The sequence below is a fragment of the Paramisgurnus dabryanus genome, chromosome 8 (genome assembly GCF_030506205.2).
Source record: "Paramisgurnus dabryanus chromosome 8, PD_genome_1.1, whole genome shotgun sequence".
Lineage (NCBI taxonomy): Eukaryota > Metazoa > Chordata > Actinopteri > Cypriniformes > Cobitidae > Paramisgurnus > Paramisgurnus dabryanus.
Genome location: NC_133344.1, coordinates 8,999,891 through 9,017,036, shown reverse-complemented (window position 1 = coordinate 9,017,036; position 17,146 = coordinate 8,999,891). Strand labels below are relative to the sequence as shown.

Here is a 17,146-nt window from a genome sequence, read left to right as displayed (position 1 = left end):
AGAAAATGTCATAAGCAATTAAAATGTTGAAAACAGCAGACAATTGTATAAATCAAATGCATGATTGTATCAAAACATTTGCAATTTGTCCTAAACAAAAATAATTTGCTTTTATGTTGTGCACAACTGACTTAAAGATGAGGTTGAACAAAGTGAAAATGTATTTCTGATCTGAGAAATGCTCCACAGAGCAGCTGAGGAAAAACTTAGTTAACCAGGGCTCCTCAGCAAACGTCCAAAAGGGCTTTAAACTCAGATATAAATCTATATTTTTAGTAATGCCAAGCTCTAGAATATTTCATCGGATAGAAATTCTGAACGGGGGGCTTTCAAATATTATTGTGGACGGTTGGGCCTTGTCAAAAAAGTTGAGAATCAACTGCTCTCGTAGCTCGTGTAGTGTGTACACGCGCTAAATCCTTTGAGTCTAGCGCTGATCACGTGAACAGTACGTGAGGGGCGGGCTCTGATCTCTCGACCAATAGGACTTTTATTATGCGTCCTCTGATTGGTCCGTAGACGGTGAACCTTGACCGCGTTCACGACCCAGAAGAGTGTGCGCTTGTGTAAATGAAGGTGAACTGCGTACGGGGCAAACGTGTGTTTTCGTTTCCAATTTTAAACTTCTGATAAACTTCCACCTGAATATTGATCTGCATCACTTATACGTGAGGAGGTTTTAGCCACGGATTCACTTTAGTTCAACTGTCGACGACGAAACTTTAATCGGAACGATTGTAGGGGGATTGTCGAAGGTGAGGCGGTACTAAGACGTGCCGAGGTCGGACAGACTTTCTGTTATATCCCGCTGAACTCACACGCATGAGATCCACAAGGTCATTGACAAAAACACATCTGCCCGGTTTGGTGAAACCTGGAGAGAATGAGCCGAGATGAGCCAGAGAGACACACTGGTGCATCTGTTTGCTGGAGGGTAAGATTAACAGTTACTGTAACTTACTTAACATATAAATAGGCTATACAGTACAGGATCAGCTCAAGTATTTGAGTAAAAAGTATCATTAAGAGACATTTTCATGAATTTCTTAGTATTTGGGTTCATTTCGTTTGAATTAAATGCATCTTATTAATGTTTGTGCAAAACTTGATAATTAATTTTAAGTTTCAGAAATTAATGTAACGTCGTAATACACACACACACTCACAAAATAAAGGTATAGTACATATTTTTAAGCGTATTGTGCAAATGTTATACAAATGCATTTTGGCGACATTTAGCTATAATACAAGCACGCAGTTAAAGACGTCCCAAGATTTGATTGGCTATTTGAAGTTAATCTGACGCAAGACATGAACTGACAGCTGTCAATCATAGCTAATAATTGACTTTACTTAAACACAACTGTGTTATTCAAGTCTCTGTAGTGTGAGAACAGACCTGTGCAGCACATTTCTAAGAAAGACTTGTGTATAAATAAGATAATGTGGTTTTTGTGGTGTGAGTAAATATAATTTAGTGCCAGATTCCCAAAAGATCTTGGATTTATCCACACGGATATTTATAACACAGTCTATGTGCACCAAACCCTCAAGTTGTTTATTATAACAAAGAGTCATTATTCTTAAATCAGACGGTGACGATAACATCTGGGGTCTACTTTTGGATGACGGTTGTGGTTTTGTGGCACTATACTGTTACAGGTGCTGATTCATCCCAATTGGATTCACTGCTGGTGATTGTACCCTGTCCTTAAATATCTGTCCTCAGTGGTTACTTACAGGTTTAAAAATAGACCCATGAGTCGTCACATTCGTCGACTTTGGATTTTATAAGTGGAAGTTACAAGTGAAGAGCCTTGTTTAACTTGTTTAACATGAATGTTGGATACAGTTTGTTTCGTTTTCTTACTATATTTATATTTTATTTTAATTAAATTTATATGTCTTGTTATAACTACAAACTAAAAGTCGAAATTTTATTATCCAATTTTTTGTCGTTAAAGTTGCCTCGTTTTATTCACAACTTGTCCAAGTTTTCATTATGTGGTTTTTAGTTTGTGTCATATCAGGTTGTTCATCAGGTCACTGATAACTATTGTTGGCATGTAAGAGATGTATGGAGATATCATGTTTGTTGACGCAGATCTGAAGGCATGTGTTTTAACAATGATTCACCTTTCACATTGAAGTTTAACTCTGTTAAGCCTTGGGTATAGTCTGCGAAAGCGGTAATGCTTCTCATTTACTTTTAATGGGTGTCGTCATGCGTTGCCGAAGTGAATTGTGGATCCGTCAACGCGGCAGAAGTTGAACATTTCTTAACTTAAAGTACCAACGTGTGCATCAGCCAATCAGATCGCGTTATCCAAATAATATCGACCGATGATTCTTGCTATGCTTCTCAATAAGTTACGGTAAAATGCCCCTACATCCAAAAGCCAGAGGGCGCTCTCGTGCAGAAACTCAATATGCGCTGTAGACGAACAGCCATACACATGCAGCTATAACACGTAGCTCTAGAAAATGGCTTAAGGATATATTTATATTGCTGTTCTTCAAACCTTTTCAGGTATGTTCATGATTAGGGATGCACCGATAGGATTTTTTTTGGCCGATACCGATTTAAACAGACAACTTCTGGCCGATGCCGATACCGATATTAAACACTTGTATACAATACTATACAGTTGGTCTATTAGCTAGTTTATTTCTGCATCAAATTATTTTTACTGAACGTGGATTTGATCTAATTAACATTCAACATAACATTCAACTGACCAATGTAATAAGAGAGGCACAAATTAAGCTAAAACAAATATAATAAGACAACATGACAACCTTCAACGGTGGTTTTTGCTATTCGGCATTTATTTTATTAACAACATTAACTCATTTTACATATAATGGATTTCTGTATGCATTTAATCAATAAACAATCGTTATCGGCCTTTCTCGTGCTATTGCCGATATGCCGATGGTTTCAAATTCATCAAAAATCGGCCGATAAATATCGGCGGCCGATACATCGGTGCATCACTATTCATGATAATAAAGAATATGTATAATGATTATGTTTGACGAATGTTGCTTTTTCAAATGCATGTTTTAAACGACTCAAACTAACAGTGATTTCAGATCGATAAGGACTTACTGATCAAAAGCTGTAGTACATGAAATAGCTGCGAATAATATCGGCTGTGCGATTCAGAATAGTTATGGGCCACGTATTATTTGTGTATATTGGCATTTATCGGTGCACCCTACCAAATAACCTAGTGGGAGCCAGCCAATTACATTTATGCAAGACCCGAGCATGTGTTGCGGCCATTGTGGTTGGCTGTTGGCCACTCTTCAGACAAGCCTTCCGTCAAGCGTTAATGCTTTTGCCCCTTGTGAATGTACTACCGACACATGCATTGTGACAAATTATAATACCTCTCATGGCCTAAATACTCCTGTACACGCATGCGCAACCTATCTACGCAAGGTTTTAAAAATTAGGTTGTGCGCATGCAGTATGTGCGCATTCTTCTGATGATGAAAATTGCGCCACACGCACTGTACGCAGACCCTTGATTACGCATTAAAAATGCCTTTGCAGGGCTCCAGACTGCCCCCAAATGGTGGCATTTTGCCCCTAAAATTTGAGAGTGTGCCACTGAATTTTACATCCAGGTGCACATGTGTAACCAGTAAATTTGACCTTTTTTTCCAAAAGTGCACAATAAAATGTGACACTGAATTTGAAACAGCACATTGTACTTTCTGCATCTATCATTAAAGTATTTATTAGTAATACAGTGGAAATTAGTAGGAATGTGAATATTTGGTTAGCATGTTGATTTACGGTGTGTGCCCCTAAATTTTCTGGTTGCGCCCCTAAAATTTTCAGTTGGGGACCACTGTGCTCCTAGTGAAAAAAGTTAGTCTGGAGCCCTGCTTTATCCTCATTTATTCTGTGTTTGGTGTTGAACTAGTGCTCATGGCATATATTACTTGTCATAATCCCTGTAAATAAGAACGTTGAAAAATTATAGAATAAAGAAAATAGAAAACGCATAAAACTTTATATTTTGTCTTTTATAGAAAGACTTGAACACAAGCACTACGTCTGAAATCGTGTATTGCGACAGTTCGCACTGTATTAGATTTACAGCTTTTTCATTAAAATAGCTTTAGCTATGATTTGAACTAAGGGTAATCTGCTTGTTATTTATTTAGTTTGTTATCAGAAATAAACTACTCTAAAAGGACTTTGTTGTTATTGATTCTTTGCGAAAGTTTATCAGAAGTTACTTGTGTTCCACGAAAGCCGTTTGTTTATGTTGTTACTGCTGAAACCGTCCATATAGTATGTGTGTGTGGGTGCAGTATGAATACATTTCAGACATACTCATTTCTTTCTGTTTTCTTTGTCATGTGACCCATACGTCCTTTGACATAAGCAGAACAACCACAGCTTAATTAATGTATGCATTATTTAATACGTACAATTTAATCATGGGGAATTCATTTCTCGGTACCTTAATCACTTAAAGAGATGCTCTGTATTATAGTAACTTTTTCTGAATTTGCCAAAACCTAGGCTAGCGTAGCCTTCCAGCATGGTCAAATGTCCATCGAATTCACACTTAAATTTTTTTTCGTCTAATGTTTTTTGAATACTTTTAATTTGGACACACTACTGCTATATAGTATGGATGTAGGTGATTTTCGGACACAGTGATATGTTCTATAATACACATTTAATGTATACTAATATTAACAAACACGATTATCTCTCTCTGTTTCAGATGTGGAGGCACAGTGGGAGCGATACTGACATGCCCATTGGAGGTGGTGAAGACGAGACTTCAGTCGTCTTCTGTGACGTTCTGTATCTCTCTGAGTACAGTTAATGGAGCCAGTATGGCACGTATGTCCCCTCCGGGACCCCTTCACTACCTCAGGTATGCACATGATGATCTGCAAAGATGAGTTTAATTACCCCGAAGACATTCCAAAACAGTAAACACAGATGTTTGTTTATAAGTTAGCTTTAGTTAAGATGGTGATATTTACTCAGCTGCTTCAGTTGCACCATGTTGCTTTCTAATTTTTTTAAGAAAACACCCATGAATGGAATGGGGCAGTTATGTTTAGTCCATGTTATGTCTGATTTGTGTGAATCTTGGCTCTTTCTTGTGTTTTGTAAACATTTGTACTATGGTTTGTGGTCCCTTCTTTCCTGCCAGGCGATACACCCGTTTACTGTTGTTGTATCCCTGAACATTGTGTGGTCTCTTACGTCACCAAATAAAAAAATAAATTTAGTTAAAGGGCAAAAGAGAAATGAAGATCATTGATTTGCCATAACTACCTGTTGTATTTTAGTTAGCTTGTTGTTTCCACGTGTATAAGATGCGTATTACTGAAAATCTGACTGTGACATTTTCTTTCAATGCTTTCTTTGTTTTTATATAAAGAATCTCTTCTCAATCGTTTCCACTCCCCCTTACCCGACCAATCGCTGCCTTTACACTAAAACTTTTGAGTTCTGGGATTTGGCTTTAAATTGAAGTGTGTGTTGGTTTGTGTGTGTTTAGTTGGTTTGTTTGGCTTACTGAAGTCTGGTCCACTTAGGTTAACTCGGGTTATATAATACCACCGTCCTAAATATGTCCTTAAGTAACCACAATTTTGCATTTTAGTATAAAATGTTGACTTATTTTTTTGTCTTCCCCCCCCCTCATAAGTAACTTTTGTCTTTCTATCTTTAGTTGAACAAAAAAGTTGGTTTCAATATAACTTTAGAGGCCAAGCCTATTATGACTTGTGTCCAAGTGTTTTTTTTTTTCATTTTTGACAATCACCGCCTGTTCATTGTTTTGAAAAGAAAACAAAACTCAAGACGACACCCTTTGTGTTTACCACAGTCATAGTGACATGACAAAACCTGGTACGGGTTTCACATGGAAAGTAAAACTTTATAATTCTTTCTCCTTTATTAAATTTTATTTATTTGTCATTGATTGGCAGTTAAATCTCACACCCTTTTAAAGATCAGATATTATATGTGTTTAAGGGCTTAATAAGTGTCTTACAAGAATTTAGTTTTCTTTGTTGGAGCAAGTCTTTTTGAGGTGTGTCCCACAAGGATAGCAATGGTTTCTCATATCATATCATCTATCACCGTATGTACAGCAGGGCCTGAAATGAAATTTTTGCCACACCTGCCAATGGCGAGAAAATGTATCAGACACATTGGCATCATATTTACATCTGAAATGGAATTTTTGTTTATTTACGTTCTGTTTAATGACTTGTTTAATTGTGGCATTAATGCATTTGCATTACAACTGCGTTAAGCTCAGTCCTTCCAGAAAAGCGGAGAGTTTTTTGTGATTGTTGCGGGCAAAAAGCCTTGATCTTGCTGCACGTTTTCTTAAAAAATGCGATGGAATATGCGGGATAATTATGCAATTTTATGCGATGAAATTGCGGGAACTTAAAAAAACTGTTTGCAGCTTATTGATGATGTTCACGTCACATAATCACGTCACTTCATAATGTTCCCATGGCAACAGGGGACATGGCTGTGCTTGTGTGAAATAAATGTTAAATTTGTCTACTTTCTGCCAAGATGTAGGCTTGGGCGGTATCCAATATATAGTATCACCAACTGTTGGCTTGTGCCTAAACCTTTCAGAAACTGAATACCAAACAATTAATACTGAAACGATAACAAAATAACATGCAACAAATAGCAGTTTATAAAAAGTGCAAATACAACAGTCAAACAGAATTAAATTAACATAAACATCCAGAACAGTTTTCACGCAGAGACGCGCACACAAATGAATTTACATAAATCACACCGCCCGAACAACTTTTAATAACAAAGAGCAGCTCATAAAAAGTGCAAATAGACCCATTCGCGGTCACCTTTTTGTTGAACAATTTGCAAATTGCCTCGTATGTATTTACCGCCTCACCCTTCTTGTTCGGTCCAAACCCGAAATACTGCCAAACTGCAGAAGTTGTGTTGCTTTTCAAGACCAGGTCACTCGGTGTGCGACTCGTCATATCCCCCACTCTCAATTTCTCCTCCACATTGTCACGTGATGACAACCATGCATACGCATATTTAGGCATTAAATAAATTATATTTAATATTTGATCCTTGTCTGCCAAATAAGTGCATTGTTTTTGGTATGACGATATTGAAACTGATACCTTTGCTATTTTTAGATCCCACGGTATACCATATTACCGTATTACTGCCCAAGCCTACTAGGATGTATGTAATTTTTGCTACGAAAATGATGGAATTATGAAATCATGCAAGCCCCGCATATTTTGTGTAAAAAAATCTGGAGTTTAAGCCTGCGAAAATGCGGCGCATTTGAAAAAAGCGACCCCCCCCCCCCCCCCCGCATAAATATGCGGGCATTCGCTGATTATGCACTAAATTATGCAATCGCATAATCGCGTTTTTCTGTAGAGACTAAGTTACAAAATAAATGTAATTTTAAATCCATTAAGTATATAAACCACGGGTCATCAATCCTGGTCCTGGAGAGTCGGTGTCTCTGCAGAGTTTAGCTCTAACTTGGGTGGCCATTATCTATATGGCATTTTAAGCTAAAACTTCACATACGTAGTCTGGGGATACCAAAGATTTGGTCACCATCAGGGCTCTACACTAACCTTTTGCACTGGTTGCACTGGTGCGCCTAACTTTTTTCTTAGGTGCACCAGCACAAAAGTTAGGTGCACCCAAATTTTTGACTGCATTGCATTTAACACCGAAACAGCATTGCGTTTATCCTTCACTATTGCTAGTCTCTTGCAGTTCCGCCGGACACGTCCCGAAACATGTTTTCGCGTGCGTTCTCTGGAAGTTGCGTTGGTCGACCGCATACGTCATTAAGGTTTAATATTTTTGGTTCAATTTCAGAAAGTATTTCAAGGTTAGAATGAAACTACAATGATTGTATGTCCTAAAAGAAAAAAAATCTTAATTTCTAATGTATTTTAACTGAAATGTGAGAACCTTGATGACGTATGCGTTCGAGCAACGTGACTTCCGGAGAACGCACCCGAAAACATTTTCGGGAAGTGTCCGGCGGAACTGGCACAATTGGCCACCCTAGCTCCAACCCTAATCAAACACACCTGATGCACCTTAATTAGCTACTTCAGGTGTCTTTGATTAGGGTTGGAGCTAAACTCTTCAGAGAAACCGCCCTCCAGGAGCAGGATTGGTGACCCCTGGTTTAGTTTAAGCATAGCTTATTTGACTCGTATGTGCATTGCGACAAAATGTAATGCATCTGTTGCACCCCACGCCTCCAATTGTCAGTCTGCTGCGAGTTCCATTTCTGAATAAAATGCTAACTTTTCTTGTGTCTTATTAATTGGCCATGGAAAATGCAAGCCACGCTTTTCATTTTACATTAGCTAGTAGTTAACCTGAACTGACAATATGAAATGTTTGTGCATCATGTATAAAGGTTTTTTAATAAACACAACACGTTTTGGCTTGTGATTCTTTTATATTGACTAATTTACACTGCTAACTCTTGCCATGTCTGACTCTCTCTCTTTTTCTTTCTCCCTATAAGGTTTATTCTTGAGAAGGAAGGCCCACGTTCATTATTCAGGGGCCTGGGGCCAAATCTAATCGGAGTCGCTCCTTCACGGTTAGTATGCATCCACTGATACATTATATATGATCCATTTCACATGACACTGGATATGTGAAAACAGTCTGACTTATACAATCCCCACTCAACCAGAAAACTACAAATGCACAGGGCTTGGCATGAACACACAAAGACGCTCATATGTCAATCACTCGGTTTCATTTGTTTATTTTTTGTATTAACTTTAAGTGTTCAGATTATTTTAAGAACCTTCCAGGAACACAGCTTGCCTTTAACTAAAACAGGTTAAACTGATTTTCATTTAATATGTGTGCATCAGCAGCAGATGTTGATGATCACTTTTATGCAATGTATACAGCTCTGGAAAAAATTAAGAGACTGCTCCAGTTTTGCATTGAATCATCATTTCTACATGAATGTGACCATTTTATTTTCTAGTGTCTGTTAAATTTCAACAAAAGCAAACCTCATAAAGTCACCTGACAGCAATGTAAAAGACAAAGCATGATAGGACACATGAAAGATGTGATCAGCAATATTCCATCAAATATTCACTTTTGAACTAAAACATGTAAAACATTAGTATTGTGCTGAATATAAACTTGTTTTCTTTGAAGTACTCAAGATCTGATAAATTGCATCTTTTTCTTAGTTTGTCTGATTTCAGCTTTCTGCAATTCATTGCAAATAAAAAAAAATTATTAGGAATTTGGCAGAAATGTTGTGCAGAATAAAACAAAAATGATAGTCTCCTCTATATAGTTAATTTAGAAAAACTATAAATAAAGTATATAATATATATACATATTATATATTTATTCACTTTTATGATTACAAGCAAGTGGAGAAATACAACTAGTAAAGTATGTCTGCGTTGTTTGAATACATCTGTACTTTCATAAAATCTTTGTGGTGTAGTTGTAATAGGAGGAATTGTAATAACTGTTGTAAGCGGTGTGGCCATTAAATGTTTTAAGATCATGGTTACACCTGTAATTTAACCAGACCTTGCTATTTTCAGCCACTCCTAAATATTTGAGGTTTTTAATAACGATATTCAATAATTCAGATTAGGCATTTAAACCTTTGGCAAAGCTGTACAAACCACACATTAGGTGAAGTACAATACATTACATTTTTGTAAAGATTAAATTAATGAGCGGACTACTGATTAAAACATTAGTGTATGTCTTAACCGATGTTTTACGCTTTAAATATTAAGTGTTTAACTCTTTCACCGCCAGCGTTTTTAAAAAAAGTTGCCAGCCAGCGCCAGCGTTTTTCATGATTTTCACCAAAGTTTAATGCCTTCCAGAAAATGTTCTTCTTTAAATAAATAAACATACAATATACCAAATGAAAGAACAGACCCTCTGCTTTCAAACAAAAGAAACCGTTTCTTCCTACCTTTAGTGGTTCTTTTGTAATCAGCTTTTGAATATGGGTAGGTTTCTGCAAAAACACCACATTTTGAGCAAAAAGCAGAGATAATTCCATTTTTGTGACGGACTTTTCATAGAGATCCCATTCAGAGCGATCTTTAAAACAGACACGGACATGCAGCAGCTTGCCATAGGGCAATACTTCCGGTTTTAAATAGCGGTATTGCGGAAAGACGGAAAATCTCGTCATTGGCGGGGAAGCGTTTTCTCTTAATTGACGAGATATCTCGTCAATGGCGGGGAAAGAGTTAATGAGGCCTAAAGGAGAAATCGGTGTTAGGCAGAACAACCAGCTCATATTTAAAGTCTAAAATCAGACTTTTTTCATGTTTAAGTGCTATAATTGGGTCCCCAGTGCTCCTATGAACCTAGAAAATGTGAAAAATATCAACCCAGTAACTTAGTTTTGTTAAACCATTCTTTACAAGTTTGAAAAAAATAGGTAATTGAAATTTGGTTCCTCTTATGATGTCAGAAGGGGATAATACCGTCCCTTAATCTGCACTATCCAACCACGCCACTGCCATTTAGTGCAGAGATCAACTTGTTTGAATTGAAAAAGGCACCCAAATAAGCAGATTTTTGCTCACACCTACAAAGTGTTAGTTTTAACATGCTGTGATAAATTATCTATATGGCATTTTTAAGCTAAAACTTCACATACGTAGTTTGGGTATACCAAAGATTTGGTCACCATCAGGGTTTTACACTAACTTTTTTCACTGGTTACACTGGTGCGCCTTTTTTTTCTTAGGTGCACCAGCACAAAACTTTTTTTCTTAGGTGCACCCAAATTTTTGACTGCTTTGCATTTAACACTGAAACAGCATTGCGTTTATCCTTCACTATTGCTAGTCTTGGCTGGTTTAAGAGTGTGTTCGCACTTGACAGATTTGGTTCGATAATTGCTCATTTAATGCGCTTCATACTTGTAAGTGTGAAAGGTGACACCTGAACCCAAACAAGCCGCTTAGCCTGCTAAACATGGTAGGTCTCGGCCCACTTTCAAACAAACTGTAGTGTGGTTTTGACTGAAATGTGAATGCAACACAGACCAAAGAGTTACAAACGAACCAAAAACAGGAAATGATAACAAGATGCAACCCCAAAAATCACACAATTTTTGAACACAGGAAGAGTGTTTATTATATCTCCTTTTGCACATATATCAGAGGAACTCCTGGTGTTGTTTCGACTCTTTAAAACATTTTATATCGATTTATAAAAAACGTTGTGGATGCCAAATCTGTTGAAAAATGTCAAAAGCTGACCAACGCCAGTTAAAAATGCCTGTGTGAATGCAAAGTAAATTGGGAACAAACATTGGCGCCAATAGCCTCGGGTTTAGTGTGTCAACATATAGTGCCGATGCGCTCGCGGCACCCGAGTTCGGATCCCGTCTCTGTGTTCCTTTGCCGATCCCGCTCCCTTATCTCCACCCAACACTTTCCTGTCAACTCTCTACTACAATACTATCCAAATAAAGGCCCAAAAGGCCCTAAAAAAAAAACTGGGAACAAACTTTTATTCATATTTGGTCTGGACCAAAAGAACCAAGAGAACCCAATAAGTGTGCCTAAGCTTATTTATTTGGTCTTTAAAGCCTGTTCATGCTGGTGTTTATCTATCTTGCTAGCTGGTCTTTGTATCTAAGGGGCTGTTTACACTTGGTATTAAGATGTGTTTTCATCGATCGGATTACAAGTGGACGAGAGAGACACATTGCGTTTACACCTGGTATTTAAATCCGTCTCTTTTGTCCACTTTCGATCGCATCTGTCCTGAATACTGTGAGGGGGTGGTCTGTGAGACGGTGGGCGAGTCTCTCTGCTGTCATTCAAACGCGAGCGGGGGTAATTATGAGTTTATATGGACGCAAACTAATATTATGTCGGAGTACACTGCTTGTTTAGCAAGTAAACATGCTGCACAGTGTTTTGTACGTTTATTTGTTGGAGCTTTCTCTGAATTTTCAGCGCAATTGATGAAATAGGATCGCGCAACTTTCACGCTTTCAAAACGAAACTACGGAGAACACCCGCAGTAGTTTTATCAATGAAAGTCTAAAAATAGCGCTGTTCACCGTATGTTCACGGCAGAAGTCAAAAAAGACGTAAAACTTGTGTTTAATACCTCAGATTAGATAAATGGGCGGAGAGAAGGCGGTCGCGTGTGGGTGTTCGAACGCATTCAACCACATTGCGTTCCGCAACTCCAAAGCGATCTGATCGAAAGTGGTTTCGACTACCTCTGGATGTGGTTGAAAGTGGTCGAAAGTGGACGCGTTCAAAACGTTTTGAACACCGTTTACACCTGGCATTAACGTCGTCCACTTGTGATCCGATCGACGAAAACGCATGTTAATGCCAAGTGTAAACAGCCTCTAAAGTTCAAAAACCCATTTAAAATCACCAAACTTGAGCAACCTAACCAGCATGGTGCTCATTTAAGGACAGCCAGTATCCAGCCAATGACAACCTTAATTTTAAGCTATTGAGTCATTTCTTATGTTTGTGTTTTTCCTAGCTTGAATGCACTGTAAGTCGCTCTGGATAAAAGAGCCGCCAAATGCGTAAATATAAATGTTATTTCTCTTCTCTTTACAGGGCCATTTACTTTGCTGCTTATTCCAGCTCCAAGGAAAGATTAAACGGTGTGTTAGAGGCCAACTCCACACAGCTGCACATGGCATCAGCTGGGATCGCAGGTAAGAGTCTTATATTTGACCACAGATCTGCACGGTTCACTCGATCCAGGCGACACGTCAGCATGCATGGAATGAATTGTTAAAGTAAATGCCCTCCAGTACATCTCGCTCTCTTTCACTTTTGTTCTTCTGTGTAAAACCTCCTGTCAGTAAATGTTCACAACTCAAGGAAGATCGGGCATAAAGCCAAACTGTGTGTCTGTACAGTATATATGTGAATGTTTGTTATAATAACAGTGGTGGGGTGTGGGGTGTTGGTCTTACCTGTCAACTGACTTTAGCCTGAAGATAGGATTAAGGTATTGTACGTCAGAGTACACACGCACTTTTCCATGAATTGTGTGTGTGCATGAGATAAGTAAGAAATGTAGAGATTGAATGAACTGTAAGTCGCTTTGAAAAAAAATACTCTGCCGAAGCATTGATGTATTGTAAATGTAAGTCCATAAGGCATTCAAATACGTCTTTGTAGCCACTTCGCACTAATCCAACAAACGGAAAACTTTTGGAGTTTTTCGGAGCGTGGATTTCTACTAATCTCTTCACACAGATGTTTATTCATCAGATGTTTATTGTTGCATCTGTAGATTTATTTGTAATAAAATACAGTCTTTGACTCCTAGTCTGAGCATGGCCACCTAGTGGATGGTTTTATTGAATCATTTCACTGAAATATGAATGTACATGTGATCTAACTTCAGCCAATATATTTGTCTTCTGTTCCTCCAATCAGGATTCACAGCCATTACAGCAACCAATCCAATTTGGATGATTAAGACGAGACTACAACTGGATGCCAGGTAAGTACAAAATCCAAGCCAAAAAACAGACAGTTAATCTGGAAAGGCAAGTTACTCAACTAAAAAAATAGCATGCTGAATAGGTGTCCGTACATGTTAACGTAACATTAACAGTTATTTACACGATACAAAATAACATACAGAACATACCTGAGAGTCTGAATTAACACGACAAGTCAAATCAAATTCAAAAAGGTCATTCTACATCACTGAATCCATTGAATGACAGAAATGCACTCACCTAAAGGATTATTAGGAACACTATACTAAAACTCTGTTTGACCCCCTTTCGCCTTCAGAACTGCCTTAATTCTACATGCCATTGATTCAACAAGGTGCTGAAAGCATTCTTTAGAAATGTTGGCCCATATTAATAGGATAGCATCTTGCAGTTGATGGAGATTTGTGGGATGCACATCCAGGGCACAAAGCTCCCGTTCCACCACATCCCAAAGATGCTCTATCGGGTTGAGATCTGGTGACTGGGGGCCATTTTAGTACAGTGAACTCATTGTCATGTTCAAGAAACCAATTTGAAATTATTCGAGCTTTGTGACTTTGGTGCATTATCCTGCTGGAAGTACCCATCAGAGGATGGGTACATGGTGGTCATAAAGGGATGGACAGGGTTAGAAACAATGCTCAGGTAGGCTGTGGCATTTAAACGATGCCCAGTTGGCACTAAGGGGCCTTAAGTGTGCCAAGAAAACATCCCCCACACCATTACACCATTGCATTAATGAGAAATTAAACCGGTGTTCCTAATAATCCTTTAGGTGAGTGTACAGGAGCAGCATAGAGTGAACTCTTGCGGCTGTAGACGGTAATGGTTTCTCTTGGTTCATATGAAATTATTTTTAACGTATAAGTCGCACCTGAACTTAGTTTCCAGGACCCGCCAAACTATAAAAAGTGTGACTTATAGTCCGGAAAATACACTAGAAAGATTTTAAAACTATATTGTCATCGTCTATAGTGTGAAGGCCCTGAATTCTGGATGTTTTTTATTTCTTGTTGTAGGTGCTGTAGTTTAAAGGACCAATTCATAAATTTAATGAAACCCTTTTTTTGTGTATGTTTGCAGGAAACGCGGGGAGCGTCGCATGAACACGTATGAGTGCATACGACACGTGTATCGGATGGACGGCGTGCGCGGGTTTTACCGCGGTATGTCTGCATCATATGCAGGAATCACCGAGACTGTGATCCACTTCGTTATCTATGAAGCCCTCAAACGACGCCTGTTGAAGGCCAAAGCAGCAACGCACATGGATGGAAAAGAAGACGCGGGCAAAGACGCATCTGATTTTGTGAGCATGATGCTGGCTGCCGCCACGTCCAAAACGTGCGCCACCTGTATAGCTTATCCACACGGTAAGACTGCATGATGATTTAATATCATTTTTAAAAAATAATTACAGGGTGGGCTTTGGGATAATGTCCAAGTTTAATGTTACAAAACTGAATTTGCATTTTGCATTTGTGTTCTGCAGAAGTAATCCGTACCCGTCTACGAGAGGAGGGCAACAAGTATCGCTCATTTTTTCAAAGTGTCAGCTTGGTGTTTCGAGAAGAAGGATATCGGGCTCTTTACAGAGGACTTACTACACATCTGGTCAGACAGATCCCCAATACAGCCATCATGATGTGCACCTACGAACTTGTCGTCTACATGCTTGATGGCTAAACTTTGACCTTTGAACTTTGTTATTCACATTTTGCCAGGTGTGTGTGAAAAAAACAAGGCAACAGATGGAGAAAAGTGCCAAATGTAGTGTGTTCTGGGATTTACAGATCCAAGTAATATTTACATAAGGAAACACATTTTTATTAGGATGAAAATTAGTCTTTTTTACAGTTTTTGCTTTTTCTCTCTCTCCTCTGTTTAATGTTTAACATTATGCTGCTTCTGAAAGGCTTCGCCTTGATGTGTGCTGTTAAAACTCGGACTGTTCAGCTTTATCATAGGTTTTTATTGCCTAGTAATGCTTTGATTATGATTATCAAAGCTTCAAGGTCCGAGCCGGAATCTAACTGGAGGAGATCCAAACTGAAACTCACTTCCTGTTTTGTAAACCAGCCAATCAGAATGCACTTAGATCGTGGGACGCCAGAACAGGAAAGAATCACATATGTGCTTTTACAGATGTTATACATTATATATGTTATGTGTAACATATACTTGAACACTGTGCGCACACGTTTGTAAGACACTGTATAGGTGAGTGTGATGAGTTTAATATCAGAGTGTCATATTTGTGAGGTTTTACATTCTCTTCCTCTAAATGTATATATGTGTGTGTGTTGTTTGGTGTGTCTGCTGGCCATATATGTTTGTTAGAATAAAAATATTTAATAATTATATTTTCTCAGCAGCAAAAATACTAATGAGATGATAATAAACCTTTTTAAAATATAAATGCATTATGGTAAGCCGTTGCACTAACAAAGAATAAGTTTGGTTTTCGGAGGACATGTCGTATCTGGATCACAAGCACACACACACAGCAAATGAATGTGTTCCCATCAAGTCCATACAGAGACAAATTCTTATAAAACTCTTGAGGATTTATGTTTTTTGTTTGTTTTTGGGTGCCAATCTCACTGTTTAATGCCTTTATGATTTTGCAACAGCCCGCTGTTTGTTTTTGGTTTACAATATGTTTGTCACACTTCATATGACACCATGACAGTTTATATGAAAAAAATAAATGCATTTTAAAGCAAGAAGGACATGAATGTTTTATTTGCTATTTTATATGTTTTATTGCTTCTAGACAGCAACTTGTGTAGATGTTTGATGTAAGGAAACCCGAGAGCAGACAGACCGCACAGATCATGTGTTTGCTTCAAATAAAAAGACGGTAAATGTATAAGGATTTGGGAATTGCTGGATTATAATAGTTGTTTTAAATCTATTTATTCTCCAGTCTTGTTAAGCTCTGTATTCAGTTAATATTTTCATTCTCAAAGGTTTAGACAATGCACAGTTATCAATGGTTTTACCAAAATCTATTTTTATTTAATTTCTATTTTATTCAGTGTTTGGTGGATTACTAAGTAGCTAATTATTGTAATTAAATTACTTTTCCCTTGAAAGGACTACTCTTCAAATAAGTTTTGTCCTTGCATTACTTTCAACAATTTTGAATAAATGCATCTTGCTGTGAGTCTCTTTCCTTTTTCATTTGTATCTATTCCTTGCCTGTTCCCCCATGTATTGTTATTGTTTATTGTATTTTTTATGATTTTATTTAAATGTGCATACAACTGGGAGATACGGAGGATGTACAAAAATCTTTTTTGTATTTTAAAATACGTTTGTTGTTTTCACCTACTTGAATGTGTATTTATATTAAAAAATATTATTCTGAGTAAAACTTAAATCAAATGTAAAAAGTTACATTTAAATACATTATTTTTCACATTTTCTAGGTTGATAGAAACACTGGGGACCCAAAAATACCACTTAAAAAGACAGATTTTCATGCTATGGCCCCTTTAATTATGATTTTCCCCAGATTTTGTGAAGTATTTCTTTGTTAACTAAAGAGCAATGTTTTTGTCAAAAGGATCACACGTCTTTAA

At 37.7% G+C, this 17,146-nt stretch overlaps 1 protein-coding gene across 1 annotated transcript; it reads left to right on the top strand.

The window, feature by feature from the left end:
- Window positions 1-541: 541 nt before the first annotated feature.
- slc25a36b (solute carrier family 25 member 36b) lies at window positions 542-16,728 on the top strand. Its single transcript, XM_065280486.2, has 7 exons — window positions 542-934; window positions 4,755-4,910; window positions 8,568-8,645; window positions 12,658-12,758; window positions 13,492-13,558; window positions 14,643-14,932; window positions 15,052-16,728. Exons 1-7 carry the CDS (start codon window positions 894-896, stop codon window positions 15,243-15,245), a joined length of 927 nt encoding a protein of 308 aa, XP_065136558.1. The 5' UTR covers window positions 542-893; the 3' UTR covers window positions 15,246-16,728.
- Window positions 16,729-17,146: the final 418 nt, after the last annotated feature.